This window comes from Eptatretus burgeri, chromosome 6 (genome assembly GCF_056783735.1).
Source record: "Eptatretus burgeri isolate ZD-2024b chromosome 6, Ebu_testis_v1, whole genome shotgun sequence".
Lineage (NCBI taxonomy): Eukaryota > Metazoa > Chordata > Myxini > Myxiniformes > Myxinidae > Eptatretus > Eptatretus burgeri.
This window is the reverse complement of record NC_140966.1, coordinates 27577656-27594372: the sequence shown is the minus strand read 5'-3', so window position 1 is coordinate 27594372 and position 16717 is coordinate 27577656. Positions and strand designations below refer to the sequence as shown.

At 42.7% G+C, this 16717-nt stretch overlaps 2 protein-coding genes across 5 annotated transcripts in view; one reads left to right on the top strand and one right to left on the bottom strand.

Annotated features, from left to right (window-relative positions):
- LOC147024435 (uncharacterized) overlaps positions 1 to 12015 on the bottom strand; it is a 90757-nt gene extending 78742 nt beyond the window's left edge. Inside the window, exons 1-2 of the mRNA XM_085887029.1 lie at positions 12007 to 12015; positions 1716 to 1813 (exon numbers count right to left, since the gene is read on the bottom strand). Of these exons, the coding sequence (XP_085743155.1) occupies positions 1716 to 1813; positions 12007 to 12015 (107 nt within the window). The remainder of the gene's footprint in view (positions 1 to 1715; positions 1814 to 12006) is intronic.
- Positions 1 to 16717, top strand: part of LOC147024432 (receptor-type tyrosine-protein phosphatase delta-like) — an 881646-nt gene that overhangs the window by 178935 nt on the left and 685994 nt on the right. The window lies entirely within an intron of this gene.

Here is a 16717-nt window from a genome sequence, read left to right as displayed (position 1 = left end):
GCAGATGGCTTCTGGTTGCATCATTTATTGGATTGGATGATGGGGGTTGTGCTGTTTATTCAATGCCTCCTTTATAATAGGGCAATAATTTGTAATTTAACCAGTCCAGTGTACCATTGATCCTCTGTCTAAATAGAGCGCCATGGTCTTTGACATCCACCTCCCAATGCTAGAAGACAGGACTCTAGCTTAACATCCGTCCAATGGACTACACACTTTAGATGCGACATCCTGCCTGTGAAACATCAGGGGAACAGTTCGTAGTCAGGACGAGAATCAAACTCAGATTATACGGCTCAAAGGTGAGGGTGCTATTATCTCTGAGCTACCCTGCCAGCTTGACATCAGGGTTACCTCTTAGCTATCCTGCCAGCTCGACGTCATGATGTCAGTTGTAGATACTTACTGGAATGGAGTCTTTGCCTTATCAAGTTGCCTGTCTCCCACCCATCTTCTTTGAGGTCATGAGGAGATAAGTCATTTCTCAACCGTACCCACGGCTAGATGGATGATTTGAAAGGCTGACTGCTTATTGAAGCCACGGGAACACAACAATCTCACCCTTCCACAAAATTATTCAGCAGAACGATTGAGCATTGAGAGAATTTTTTTTTTTTAATGATATTTGAGAGAGTTGGCTGTTCTTGGAGGCTATAAATTGTCCATACTTGTTTTATTAATAACAAACCAACCGTGTAATACTTGGTTGCTTATAGTGCTCAGGCGAGAGCTCATAAAGCCTGTTTAGTGAAAAGCTCGTCATAATGCGGTCCCAACTTCAAATCCCATATTCTATGTTTATTTCTCCATTATATACTCACATAATTATGATTATTCATGTGAAACTACATAGTCTTTGGCTTCCTTGTTTAATTATGTATATTGTATACATTATATACGAGCTCCTCGAGTTTTTGGAGGGGGCAGGGGGGCGATAAAGTGGCAACAGAACTCAGTTCATTACACTCTCACTTCTGAGCTGTTGTTTTCTGGATTTGGCTGAAAGCAATATTCCATCCAACGATCTGCCAGTGAGAACAATGCCAACAAGTCACATTGGATTGTTATGCACATCACCCTTTTGAGGTGGCTTTAAGGAGGCTGTCCCATTTTCTAACAATCTCTTGTGGACATTACAGATCAATTTTCCAAAGACTGGATATTTAAGTCAATACTAAGGCCAAAATCTAAATTTAAAGCATGGGCTGAGCATATGTACTTTGACCACCTTTCATCATTATGGTCCTTCCTGGTCTATAACTGCTGTGACTGTCCCATGAGGTCCAACGAATAGTGTTAATAACAAATCAGATCAGACAAAATAAATAATTGCTTGCTTGCTTTCTGGAAATATAGTGTACTTTGGAGAATACTGTATTAATTATATAAACTGTGTACAGTATGGATACATTATACATAATTGGTCCACGACAGAAAATGGCCAATAACTTCACCACATACTGTCGTGGACCAGGCGTCATGGGAGACCATGAGTGGGGGGGGGGGGGCTGTCTCGGGTGCTTCTCCGGACTCACCGGGAATCACGGGCCGTCGCCACATAAATAACCTTGTGTTACGGCGGGTCACTAATCGAACGCCAATAACTTGACCACATGACTTAGGGTCCGTCTAACAACAGTTTACCTATGGACATGTGACCTCCTTATCGGGGAACCGTTCCCTTGGTATGTACTTGCGTTATTTAGATTACCTACCGGATCAGGTGCAGCCGACCAGAGCTGCCAAGTTCGTACAGGCTATCGAACAGATTCTTGGGGAATAACGTCCTGGCTAAGCTCGGGTGTGCACCATGCTGGACAATGGAGGAAAACACAAAAACGAGCTGGGAACATTACCAACAACATCTATATTAATATTTCGGCATGCCCCTTTCTTTGTTCCACCATCAGATTTTTGTTACTGCATGAAATGAAACAAGATTTGGCACAAATACTAATGATATTATTGTCTTCCTTATGAGGCCCCTCAAAATTCGTTTTTATGCATTTTGACAAACTCCAACTGATTCCATTAAAATTCGGTACGATTATGGCTTTTGGTCCAACTTAAGTCATTGGCTATAAATTTTTTCCATAACACTTCCGATATTCGAAAAAATCGATAAATCGATATCCCTTATGGGATTTTCCATTCAAATCCACTCAAGTTTAAGGCCTACGGGGGACACAAATTTCCACTTTGCCCCTGGCGCTGTTGACGTCCGCTATGCCAAGCTGTTAGGGTTAGGGTTAGGGTTAGCTACCCTAACACTAACCCTAACAGCTAACCCTAACAGCTAACCCTAACCCTAACCCTAACAGCTAACCCTAACCCTAACCCTAACCGCTAACCCTAACCCTAACTGCAACCCTAACCCTAACCGCTAACCCTAACCCCTAACCGCTAACCGCTAACAGCTATTCAGGAAATTTGCAAGAAAGCCCGGCAACGCCAGGCTTTATTGCTAGCCCGAGCAACGCCGGGCATTACTACGAGTATTTATATAAAGCAGGATGCAAGGAAAGTTATGCGGCACGGTAATGGGATTTATTGCAAATATACAGAAGGGAAAGCAAGGAATTTGTGGAGTCTGGCAAAAGGCAAACAATATTTACAAAAGAATATGGTGCAGTGTTATCCCGAAAATTCTTATGCAGTCTTAACTTATGCTATGATAGGTGCCATATATATATATATATATATATATATATATATATATATATATATATATATATATATATATATATATATATATATATATATATATATATATATATATCTCTCTCTCTCTCTCTCTCTCTCTCTCTCTCTCTCTCTCTCTCTCTCTCTCTCTCTCTCTCTCTCTCTCTCTCTCTCTCTCTCTCTCTCTCACACACACAGACACAGACACAGACACAGACACAGACACACCTGAGGAAAATTAGAGATGGCCCAGAGGGATAGAAACAGTTGAGGAATAACGACCTCTCAATACCTGACGTGGCCGGCAGACTTGCGCAGCCCAAAACGCTTAGGAAAGGGGAGGAGGGAGAAATACTGAGGGTGTCTCGGGTGCGTGTTTGAAAAGTACAAGTGTAATGTAATGTGGGGTGCTGCGTAGTGTAAGAGGAAGAATGTGAGGTACAAGTCAGTTGGGTTAGCTCTTCAGTTCTCTCTTGGGTTTTGCTTTGAAAAGAATAGTTGGTTGGGCTTGCTCGCATTGATTGCTCTTTTGCATCCACAGTAGATGAGAGATAGATGGTGGAAGAAAGTTTCGTGAGAGAAAATATCTCACCGTAAATTGTGTAAGAATCTGTATGTTTAAGTGTGGCTGCAGGATGCAACATAAATGAGGGGCGTGGAAGCAGTCCCGGCTCGCAGCAGAAATGCATGACCCCACACCTGGTCACGTTGACACGACGCTTGTCCTTGCGCCACCTGTCTCCCTGGCGAGGTCCGATGTTTGGCGATATTATCTCCTGTGATATTCTCAGCGATCTCTCCAGCTCTGTCCCTGGTGATACGTACTGTCTTCTAAATGTGCCATGTTCGTCCCTTTTATGAGCTCCAGATGAGAGGAAGAGCCAAACATCAAATCAAAAGAAGCTCTAACAAAATTGAGCTCCGCTACTGGTTCACTGCGGCCATAGCCATGCCCCGCCAGGCCCCGAAAGCAAAAAATGGCTCAGTCGCCGGACAACAGCGGCACGCATAGCAGCTCCTGACCTTTACATGGGGCTGTGGGTTTTGGAGGCGCCCTGCATTCAGACGTAGGATTTTAGGGAAATCCCTGCACTATCCGTATGTCCTTAAATGAACTCCAACACACGTTCATGCTTCGAGTTATGCCCTGAAAGAACCCGACCTACATCTCCTCCATGACCTTGAAGGCTGTGGTAAGTGTTTGATGAGTATGTGGCAGTTGAAGCAGTTGTAGAGTTGCAGGAGCACGTTATGGCATTTGTAGTGAAGTAGCAGTACATTGTGGTGTTGTGGGGAAGAGGTGGAAGTTCCTTTTAATGAGATTGTGAATTATGGTCACATTTGTGATATGATGGAAAATGTAAGCGTGGGTTTTTGTGGGGACTTTTAGTAGTCGTATGACGTGGTTGTGGTGAGCGTGGTATAATTTGTTGAGCGGAATTGAGGACTGAGGCAAAACAGCAGTTGAGAATTGGCATGCAGTTTTGAATGAAAAATTGGTGCACAAATGCAAATGAGGCGCTTGCGGCCCACTTGCTTGGTTCCTATTAGTCTTTACTGGTTTCCGTGCATGCTTGCTTGTGTGTTTCGTGTCAGAGACAGAGAGAGGGGTGAGGCAAAAGTGTGGAAGAACTGCAAGGATTGAACATTAGAGAGGTCGAAGGAGTCCAACACAACACATCTTTCCGCTTTACCCATCAGACATATGGAAACGACTAAAACACATACTATTGAAATAACTGCCTTGGAATCACTGTATGTTGTGTGCCATTGCCTTGGAGGCATGCGGTTTCACACAATCACAACAATACTATTGTGTGATATCTCGTACTTAAACGATTCAACGACCGACACACCGCCTCCAATTATTTGTTTATTTACCTAATACGATTGCAGGACTGACACACCACATCCAATTATTTATTTACCTTAAACGATTCCACGACCGACACATAGTCTCCAATTATTTATTTATTTCCATTAAACTATTCCATGACTGACACTTTCGACACTTATTGAGTCCAGACAATATCCGATCCTAAAAAAGAGAAATAATGTTTCGATGATATACTTTAATTCATCCGTGAAAGTAGATCATGGAAAATAGTCTCGTATAATGTAGGTAATCGCTCCAAACTCCTAAATTGAAAACTGTAGTACTGACAAAAGCGATGTACACGATTCGTAGCAATGATGAACAGGCATTCGAGTGAATGCATTAAATTGGAGAGCTCAATGAAGCTGGTTCCCTGAAATAAACATTGCAGAAAATCTGCCATTTTGCTTGCTCCTCTGTGCACGTATCCCATTGTAAATTGGTTCGAGGTCCGCACAAATGTTTTTTTTTATTTTTATATGTCCGTTTTTGTTTTTTTGTTAACCAGATTTGGTTTGATTCCCTGCAGAGCACCTCGTGAATTTGGTTTGATTCCCTGAAGAGCACCTCGTGAAACTTCCGAAAATATAGACACAGATCTGGTATGGCAGACGCTATGGATAGGCAGTTCCTCTGGGGGACAGGGTGAGAGGTCTTGCAGTGAATGCATTAAATCGTACAGCTCAATGAAGCTGGTTAATTTTGGCAGATTCCTAAATTTTCGTTTACTCAATATAATTGTCCAAACAGCAGAAAAAGATAAGTTTAATGCAATGGAAATTTTACTTTTTTTGTGCATGAATAGAGGAGGAACATAACCTTGCTTGCTTAAAGTAAATAGGTACATCAGATTAGTAAAACGACTCATTATTTCTTTAAATTATCACATTTCACAACAGATTTTGACACTTGTAATATATACTAGGTGTGTTCAAAAAGTATCCAACTTTAATTTTTCGTGCGTAAACAAATGAAGCTAGGGAGGCGTGGTTCGGTGCACGTATGTAGGCGATCCTCATCCGTATGCGTGAATATTTTCCCACCTACAGAAGCTGTCAGTCGCCGACAGACCGCCGATGAGTGAGGAAGTGTAAGTGAGCGCCATCGGATTTTCGTTTTTGACAAAATGACGGATCACTGTGGTCTCATCGCCAGTGATCACTGTGTTGAAGAAGTTGGGATCACTGTGTTGAAGAAGTTGGGATCACTGTTCAGTCTCCAGCATGTCCTGTGCGATCTCCAAACGGAGTTGCTTCTGCTCGATCGTTGGCAGCTTTGGCACGAACTTCACTGAGATTCTCCTTAAGCCCAAATCCTCAGTCACAATGGAATGAACGGATCCAATGCTGAAGCCCGCCTCGACTGCAAGTTATCTGATCGTGATTCGACGATCCTGCATCAGCAGGGTCCTCACTTGGTCAATGACGATCTCATTTCGGGATGTTGAGGGCCTACCAGAATGTGCTTCACTTTCCACTGATGTGCGACCATCTTTGAAGCGGTTGTACCACTCTTTTATCTGTGTGGTGCCCATTGCTTCGTTCCCGAAGACCTGTTGAATCTTGCGGATCGTTTCCACTTGGGAATCGCCAAGCTTTGCACAAAATTTGATGCAGTAGCGTTGTTCAAATTTTTCCGTCATTTTGTCAAAAACGAAAATCCGACGGCGCTCACTTACACTTCCTCACTCATCGGTGGTCTGTCAGCGACTGACAGCTTCTGCAGGTGGGAAAATATTCACGCATATGGATTAGGATCGCCTACATACGTGCACCAAAACCACACCTCCCTAGCTTCATTTGTTTATGCACGAAAAATTATGGTTGGATACTTTTTGAACACACCTCATATATACACACACATCCATATATATATATATATATATATATATATATATATATATATATATATATATATATATATATATATGTACACACACACACACACACACACACACACACACACACACACACACACACACACACACACACACACACACACACACACACACACACACACACACACACACACACACTGATGAGCCAAAACATTATGACCACTAACAGGTGAAGTGAATAACTGATTATCTTGTTACAATGGCACCTGTCAAGGGGTGGGATATATTAGGCAACAAGAGAACAGTCAGTTCTTGAAGTTGATGTGTTGGATGCAGGAGAAATGGGCAGGAGTAAAGACCTGAGCGACTTTGACAAGGGCCAAATTGTTCTGGCCAGATGACTGGGTCAGTGCATCTCTGAAACGGCAAGGCTTGTGGGGTGCTCCCGGTTAGCAGTGGGGAGTACCAACCGACAGTGTTCCGAGGAGGGACAAATCACAAACCGGCGACAGGGTGTTGGGGACCCAAGGCTCATCGATGCGCGAGGACAACGAAGGTTATCCCGTCTGGACCGAACCGACAGAAGGTCTACTGCGGCACAAGTCACAGAAAATTTTAATAGTGGTCACGGGAGGAATGTGTCACGATCCACAGTGCATCGCACCCTGCTGCGTATGGGGCTGCGTAGCCGCAGACTGGTCAGAATGCCCATGATGACCCCTGTCCACCATAGAAAGCGCCTACAATGGGCACGCAAGCATTGGAACTGGACCTTGGAGCAGTGGAAAAAGGTCGCCTGGTCCGATGAATCACGTTTTCTTTTAGATCACGTGGATGGCCATGTACGTGTGCACCATTTACCTGGGGTGGAGAGAGTATCATGCTATGTTCTGCTGGGAAACCCTTGGTCCGGCTGTTCATGTGGACGATAATTTGACACGTGTCACCGACCTAAACATCGTTGCAGACCAGGTACACCCCTTCATGTCAATAGTATTCCCTGATGGCAGTGGCCTCGTTCAGCAGGATAATGCGCCCTGCCACACTGCACACATTGTTCGGGATTGGTTAGTGGAACATGATGAAGTGTTCATGGTGTTGCCCTGGCCTCCAAATTCTTCAGATCTCAATCTGATTGAGCATCTGTGGGATGTGTTGGATTGACAAGTCTGATCCACGGCGGTTCCACCTTGCAACTTACAGAACTTGAAGGATTTTCTGTTAATGTTTTGGTGCCAGATACCACAGGACACCTTCAGGGGTCTTGTAGAGTCCATGCCTCGGGTCGGTACTGTTTTGGCACACGGATGCTCAACAGCATATTAGGCAGGTGGTCATAATGTTTTGGCTTATCAGTGTGTGTGTGTGTGTGTGTGTGTGTGTGTGTGTGTGTGTGTGTGTGTGTGTGTGTGTGTGTGTGTGTGTGTGTGTGTATATGTGTATATATATATATATATATATATATATATATATATATATATATATATATATATATATATATATATTCTTGCTCCATTATATATTAATACAGACTTTATGTGTTAAATACAATGCTGTACTACATATAAACCATGTGTAGTTTATATCGAAAAACGTTTTTGAACAATGCAAAAAGGAAGTTCAGTATGTGGAAAAATGATCAGTTACATCAACTAGTCCACTTGAATAAGCTTCAAACTTATCATGGATTCTGGAAGTGGTTTATCACTTTGGTGGTGAGGTTGAAAATTCTTTCCTCCATGCTCTTTCCACCTCACACATGTTTTTGGATTTGCAACCACTTCAAAATCAGATTAGTTGCTCTACAGTCAAGGGAACCAACACCATTTTGGCCTTATGCATTGCCGTATGGGTATCACTGCTGACATGATCTGCAATCATTTCATCACATGCTGACATCATCTTTTAGGTGTTGCAGATGCTGTTTGGAGTGTGATGGAATATATATATATATATATATATATATATATATATATATATATATATATATATATATATATATATATATATATATATATATATATATATATATATATATTTCTCTCTCTCTCTCTCTCTCTCTCTCTCTCTCTCTCTCTCTCTCTCTCTCTCTCTCTCTCTCTCTCTCTCTCTCTCTCTCTCTCTCTCTCTCTCTCTCTCTCTCTCTCTCTCTCTCTCATGTTAAAGTCTGTGCATTTTACTCTGTGTATATCTGTGCACTACTATATATTGATACAGCTACCTCATATTTGTCAAATGCGTAATTTGAAAACATCCAGAGAACAACGAAGGATGTTAAATTATTTGGCAGAACCAGAAGGGTAGAACAGGGTGATGTGCAGGAAGCGTTTCAGAGAAAACACAAATGGTTGAGAAAGCATGATTGCACAACAGTCCATTTAATTGGAAATGAACTGTTTGCTGTTCAATCTGATCATTGACAGAGTACGAGTAAAATTTCATAAATACAGCAATTATTGAACAGTGTGGAGTAATCTTCTTGAAAGGTGCATGTTTAGTCAGCTGTCCCATCAACAACGCAAACTGTTGGCATTATATCCCTTTTGTTTTGTTTTTCAGACCAAGAGTCAGTTTCATCCTCTGGCCATGTAAACCTTGTGAAAAGATTGATTAAAGTCAGTTGCTGAAGTTGTGCCCAAAAGAAATGTAAATATTTATTAAGTGTAACTGCAATACTTAATAATGCATGTGAATATGCCACTTGCATGATGGGCTGATCGCTTATTTCTGTAAGCAGGTTTTTTGTTTAATGCTATTTGATGTCGGAAAGTTTGTGGCCTTGCGGATTTGAGGAAAGCCGATAACACACATCATGAAGGGATTTTACTGTTCTTCAATAGCTTAGGAGCAGCCCATTGGCCTCTGTTGTCTTGCTATAGATGCCAATGATGCCCATGGCCTTGTATTTTACATCACTGAAGAAAGCTGGATCAGATAAAGGATCTCCCACTAACCCAGTGAAGACTTACTTTATGATGCTTGAAATAGAAACTTTATATTCTGTGTAGCATTAAGTCTCTTCAAAAGCCTTGGTGCGACGACCAAGGCTTTTGAAGATGACCTTTTGGCCTGTTATTTTTCAATAATATACTCTCATTTCAAAAAAAGTCGAAAAAATGTGTTTTGATAAAATGAGAGAGTGAAAAATAATGGATAATATAATTATAATATATTGTCGTTTCCACACCGATTAAGACTTATGCTGGATGGATGGACCGAACTGGTTTTTACTCCATTGGACTGCGTTCGAAGAATGGCGCCTTTGTGTGTGTGGGAATCACAAGAAGCACACGAGGCTCTTTACACTTTTAAAACCAATGGATTTATTTCCTGAACAAAGAACAGGTGATGATGATTGCGACAGAGGAGATGATGAAGGGTTGAGGTTGGAAAGAAAGGGGGGAACATGGAATCTATAAATAAATAATTATATTCAATGAGAGTAAAACCTATGGAACCCCACACCAGACTTGTTCACAGATGGGAAAAGGGAACGAGAACTGAGTGGCCTTCGATCAGCTGGTGGACCAGGAAGGAGCAGTTCCATGGACTGGAGAGATGAACAGGCAATGAGTCAAGTGATGAAACACCCGGACAGGGTGACAAGAGATACATGAACAGGAACCAGGGACGATGAAGCAGGCACAGGGCAAAGGCAGGAACACCAGTAGGTAGGCAGGCACCATGGACAGAGCTACCGTTTGCTTCTCAACACATGATCTCCTCCTCTCTGGATGCCAAACTCAATTCTCCTTCTCCTTGCTTCGCCTCTCACCAACTCTTCTGGCTCTCGTGAGGGTTCTCAAAACTCCACCCTCTCAGGGCAAGGAAAACTCCACTCATTGGGAAAGACAAACAACGCCTCTTTGAAGGAGCCCATAATTCCGCCCCTCAGGAGGCGATCCAAGGCTCCACCCCTCAGGAGGCGACAAAAAACTCCTCCCCTCACTCTCTGGACAGCGCAACAGCCATTTTAAAGCCCCTTCTCTCTCTTTGCTTCAACCCCATCCTTGGCACCTCATCCAGTGGGACATACAAGAGGCTATACGTATGATTCCTTACCTTAAACCCCAACTATATATTACAACACACCACTCTCCGTATGGTGCACATTTAAACAGACAATTATTTAGCTATAAGCTGTTTCCCTAGTCAATCACATCAAGATGGGCTAACTACTTACACACAGACCATACTACTCCATATATTTCCATCTGTACAAAGGTAATCTCTACCCCTACAAACATAACATGTATATACGTATATAAATAATTTTCACAAAGACAATATCTGTTAATAAGATAATATAGTCGTTCTCAAAATGGAAAATAATACTTTTGTCTTTATTTTGAGTTGATCATTTGTTTCTCGAATCTCCTATCCTTCTACAAAGTAATGTTGAAATCTCAGTTATGCAATGCCATTCATCCTTGAAAAACATTTCAGAAGTGTTAATTACAACAACAAACTACTGCATCCAAAGCAGTGAAACGTAACTGTTTGAATGACATTATAATACATCAGAATGAGGAACACATACAGTGCGGGCCATTTCAGTCGAATGGGCGAAATAGTTGATGCTCTTTTATAGACTTACTTTTATATGTTATGATTCACATATTTAATTTACATTCATTTTGTCTTTATTCGCTTCATAAAAATTAAGGACGAATACATTCAGTCAAAATAAGAACACGTTTACATTGAACATACAAATCCAAAGAAAAATCACAAATTGCACCATATAATTTATAATCAAAATACAGTACATAACTAGAAAGTTCATTGAATACCGCACCCCATGCTGTCTTGAGATGCAAGGACATTGGCTGGGTGTACGAGTGGCAAATTTGATTGGTCGTGTCGTAATATTCTGACCAAGTACAACTAAACTGAAGGGTTTTGAAAGTGTCAAAAAGGTGATTTGTATTCTCCAGTGTTTGAGCATATATTTCAATTGATATAAAATAAAAATAGAATAAAGACCAAAAATAGAAATAAAATTCCGGAAGTTTGCCGCCATTGGCGAAGTGTCTTTTACACCACCTTGTTTAAAACGCTACCTTAGTTATTCGTACCTCTTGTTTGTGTCCTTTATGACATCTTTAAAAGCAGTAATTTCCTGTTTGGAATGATTTAAAATATTGTTTGAGTGCTCGACAGGCAGACAGACTAAAAAAATTATCTCATTCCTCTCTGTGCATGCACGATCGAGATGAATTCAGAGCCAAAGTACTGTGAAAGTGGAGGTTCGTTTTCTGATTCATCTTCTGATTTGTGTTGAAAATGTAACATTCAATTGGAATGAAGTTATTCCTCGATCATAAACTGAGGTTTGTAGACAGACTGACTGAAGTGAACCAATTGCTTAACCCCAGTTTTCACTTCACATGTGTGGGATAATTATGGACAAAGCATATACTCGGCCACTGTTTTGTGATCATGTGTTAAAATAGACGTATTGATGCACATGGCCTTGGTAATACTGTATTGTAAAAGGGTGTCTTTAAAATGATACATGTCATGTAAAACACTTCAAGTAACTTTATCTTGTGCTGAAAGAAGCAACAGCTATTCCCTCCACAGTGCTCTCCTCACCTAAGCAACTTACCTCAGTCATCCTCCCTTTTCCTCCTGAGCACTGTCCCTCACCTTGCCCCGGCACACTATCTCAACCTGTCAATGGCCCAGGAGCCCGAAGCATAACCCATGGCACCAAAATGGAATTAATCGCAAACATTCCAGAAGGTTTTCTGAGATCTTGCCTGAGTCCAGGATTAGTCACTTTTGAAACATGACGTGAACATTATTATAAAATTATGTGTCTGACACAATGATCATAAGAATCGATATATAATGGAGCAAGTGTTTGAAATAATGTATGTATATCTGCTCTTCACCCATTGGTTGGACAGCTGACCTGATGCCACCCACAATTGTAATCTGAAATAATTAACCTAAAGTACCCAGTGGACCCAAAAGACCCCCCCCCCCCAAGGATCCAAAAAGCCCAAATAACTCTGAGGACCCAAAGACTGAAAAGACCATGAAGACCAAAAAGACTCAGAAGACTCAGGACTCGGAAGACCCAAAAGACCCAGAGGATGCAGAAAGACTCTGAGGACCCCCCCCCCCCGCCAAAAAAAAAAACACCGAGGACTCAGGCGCTCTCGAGGATGCAGAAGTCCTACAGGACTCATAAGACCCAAAATACCACAAGGACCCAAAATACCTCGAGGATGCAAAAGACGCATAAGACCCAGAGGACTCAAAAAGACCCAGAGGACCCAAAAGATCCAGAGAACCCAAAGACTAAAAAAAGAGCATGAAGACCTAAAAGAATCAAAAGATCCAGAAAACCCAGAAGACTCAGAAGACCCAAAAGAATCAGAAGACCCCTTTCTAATCTCAAGTCTAAACTTTAAAACCTCTCTCCCTCCTCCAAATTCTGGTGGCATCGAATCAAATCTGTTTTGGGTGTATGTTCCCCCTCCATAACCCTCCCTTACCTCAAATGGCCACACTGCTGATACCGCACGTGAAAAGGCTGAATGCCTAAACTCGGTGTTTGCATCGAAATCTTGTGTCCAAAACCCATCGCTTTCTGCACTCATCTTACCCAGTCGCACCCAAATGGCCCTGGACTCTGTGTCCTTTTGTCCTGACAAGGTGGACAGCTTGCTGTCAAACCTCGACTCAGATTCAGCAACCGGTCCAGACGCCATCAGCCCACGTGAAGCAAAAACATGCTCCTCTGCTCTTGCTCACCCTCTCTCTGTTCTATTCACCCTCTCATTTGCTCAAGGTCACCTGCCATATGCTTGGAAATCAGCAAACATCACTGCCTTGCATAATAAAGTTGCAAAAATAGATCCATGCAACTACAGACCAATCAGCCTTTTCCCAATCATCAGAAAGGTTATGGAATCCATCATCGCTTCTAACATTAAATCCTTCCTCTTCTCCATTGGCCTGATTTCCGATCATCAATGTGGTTTCAGACCAGGTCACTCTACCCTGGAAATGCTGCTTTTGCTCTCTCAACAATGGATGGAGGTCCTCAATGCCGGACATGAAATCAGAGTCATATCCCTAGACATATAGTGTGCTTTTGACAAGGTCTGGCACCCTGCCCTGCTCACCAAACTCTCTTCCTGTGGTATCCAAGGCCATCTCCACTCATGGCTCGCAGACTCCCTCTCCTGTCGCAGTCACTGTGTGGCCCAAAATGGAGTTCTTTCATCCCTTCTTCCTGTCCAGGCTGGAGTTCCTCAAGGCTGCGTTCTGGGACCTGTTCCTTTTCTGGTTTTCATCAATGATCTCTCTGACTCTCTGGAAAATCCTCTTCATCTCCTTGCTGATAACTCCACCCTCTGCTGTAACATGTCATCCCTCAGACCAGCAAGTGGCAGCTTCTTCGCTCTCTTCAGATCTGGGTTAAATTCATAAACTGGTCCAACACGTGGAACATGTCTTTCAATCCGGACAAATCTCACACTCTCACGATGTCTCTCCGAAAGGACCGTTTGGAACCCCCCCGCCCATCCCACTTTCTCAACAATCCTCTGGAAGAAGTGCTTTCTTTCAAGCTTCTTGGTCTCACTGTCTGCCATGATCTTTCATGGGAAAGCCACATTTCCAACCTGGCCTCCAAAGACTCAGCCACGATGAGGCTGAGTCTTTGGGCTTTTCATTCTCTCACCGCAAGCAGGTCGGTAATCATTCTGTCTTCTACCATCTCCTCTCCATTCTCACCCCCTCTTCTCTGTCTGCGATTTGTCCCCACCATATTTTCGCAGGGTGATCAAGGTCCACCAACAACACCCTTCTGGTAAAACTACCAAAATCACGAATCACTGCTCACCTTCACTCCTTCATTCCTCTTTTTTCCCCACCTTTGGAATAAGCTCCCTCACTCTATTCAATCACATTCTTCCCTCCAGGCCTTCAAAACAGCAATTCACCTCCACTACTTATCATCCCCTTCCAAATCCTCGATCTTTTCTACCCACGTTAATCCACCCCAAGCCCACCTGCTTCAAATTCCCTGCTTTCCTTCCTCAAAGTACCTGTGATGTCCATCTTGTATACCCCATATTCCCCACCCCATCCCTCTCCCTGCCACAGATCTCCTAATGTGTCTGTTCCCCACTTTTTTGTCCTTCTCACTCCTGCCCTTCTTGTCTCATGCCCCCCTTGCTGTGTGTTGTGTGTTAGCTCTCTCACGAGCCTCGACAAGTTGTACAAAAAAAAATCAACCAAAAAGACCCATAGGATGCAGAAATAATCTGAGGACCCAAAAGACTCCAAGGGCCCAAAAGACCCTGAGGACCCCAAAGACTGAAAAACCTAAGACCGAGAGGACCCAAAAGATCACGAGGACCTAAAAAACCTCGAGGTCCCCACACACACGCACACACAATCCCAAGAGTTCAATCCCCCTCCCAACTCTGTCCTCTCTTTGCCGCCCTCGACCACCACATCCAAAATCTTGCTCCACTACCCCTTTCTTCAAATCCTCAACCTCCCCGCCAAAAGCTTCAACCCCTTGATCCCAACTCTGTCCCCTCTCTGCCCCCTCTCCAAACCCAACCCTGTCATCCCCTCCTCCTTCCTTTTTCAAGTCCTCAAATGCTCCAAACCCCAAGTACTCAACTCCCTCCCTCCCAGCCCAAGCTCTCAACCCCCTCCCCCCCCCCCTCCCAACATCTCAATCTCCACCTTACAACTCCATGCACCCCCACCCACAACTCTCTATCCTCCCCTCACCATTTATTCCCATTATTAACAATGTAACACAAATATACACAGGGAATTTTGGTGCATGAGAAGGTCATTTGGCCTACCATGCCTGCATTTTTCCTGGCCCTGTTGCTAAGTACAATAAAATAATTAATGACCGTTTTTACAGCCATTTTTCCCTGCTGTGCAGGGGTTTGGCTTTTTGTGAGGCAATGTTTTATGGCCGGATGCCCTTCCTGACGCCAACCCTGGTCGCCTCTTACGACACACAGGGATATGGTACACCTATTCTAACCGGGGCATACACCGGGACCAGTACACTGGCACTCATTTCGCCGACCTCGGAAGGATGACAGGCTGAGTCAACCCCCTGGTGTTAATTCAGCAGCCAACGGGGCTTGAACTCAGGACACTGGGATCCCAAGCCGTCACCCGAACCACTAAGCCAACACCAGGCTTTTCCCAATGTCAAATGTCAAAATTGTCAATGTACAATGTCAAAAGTACAATGTCAATGCTAAGTACAATGTCAAAAGTAAATAAAGATGGAACATGAAATTCACAATCACTTCCCCCTTTCTTCCCTTATCCTTCATACACTTCATGGACTGGTGCTTGTGCGTTTGTTTGTCGTGCTACTCCTCCTGCAGTTGTGGCTGAATTACATCCAGACTTGCTTCATAGGATCAGCATGACCCCAATTAATGCATTGGGGTATTTTTGTCGTTGCCGGTGGTATTAATTGGAGGAGGTGTTGGTGTTGGGGTGGGGGGGGGAAGTGAAATTTCTCTATTTAATTGTGTATCATGTCGTGCCGCCTTAAGGTGGAGAGGTTATTACAAGTCTTTATAGTGCAGTATTCCTCCTGTCCCAACGTTTTCCAGGACAGTGAGGTGTTTTGCATTATAAGCAGTAGGTATGTTTTTGCTTCATTTCTTGAAGCCGGGTGATTTTTTTTTTTGATTTTTTTTTTTGCCTGTCAGGTGCCTATACACCGGCCAATTAAAGGTATGCGTCAGAAGAATGTGTTGCATGCTTGGAATAAGATCGCCCAGAGGGTGGGTACTCTGCTTGCATTGATGATGATAATAATAATAATAATAATAATAAGAATATTTATAATAACAACAGCCGAGGGTTAGGACCAATTGTGAATGATAAGCAATTTAATTTTCAGCACCAAATTTTATCGATATATTCTGTATAATGTTGCAATGAAAGAAAAAAATCATTTCCAATTTTCAACAAAATCTTAAAAAATGACTAATTGGCAAGAATGGCTAAAATAAATTCTGCAACCTTTCCATGTGTAATAAACTGATGGCCCATTGCTGACCTCATCCATAAAACATCCTGGTTTAAGTTATAAAACATTGAGGCAAACCAAGTCATTGTCGGTAATATATGTGAAAAGGACCATGACAGAAAGGGTAGGCAAAAGTCATACATTTTGCTGACAAATAGTGAGAACATGAGAGCTGGATATAGTATGCTGAAATTAAAATGCAGGTGAAAATGGGTCAAGAGATAAAATAAAAGAGAGTATAAATTCACGTGATGTCAGCACAAACGCAGAATTT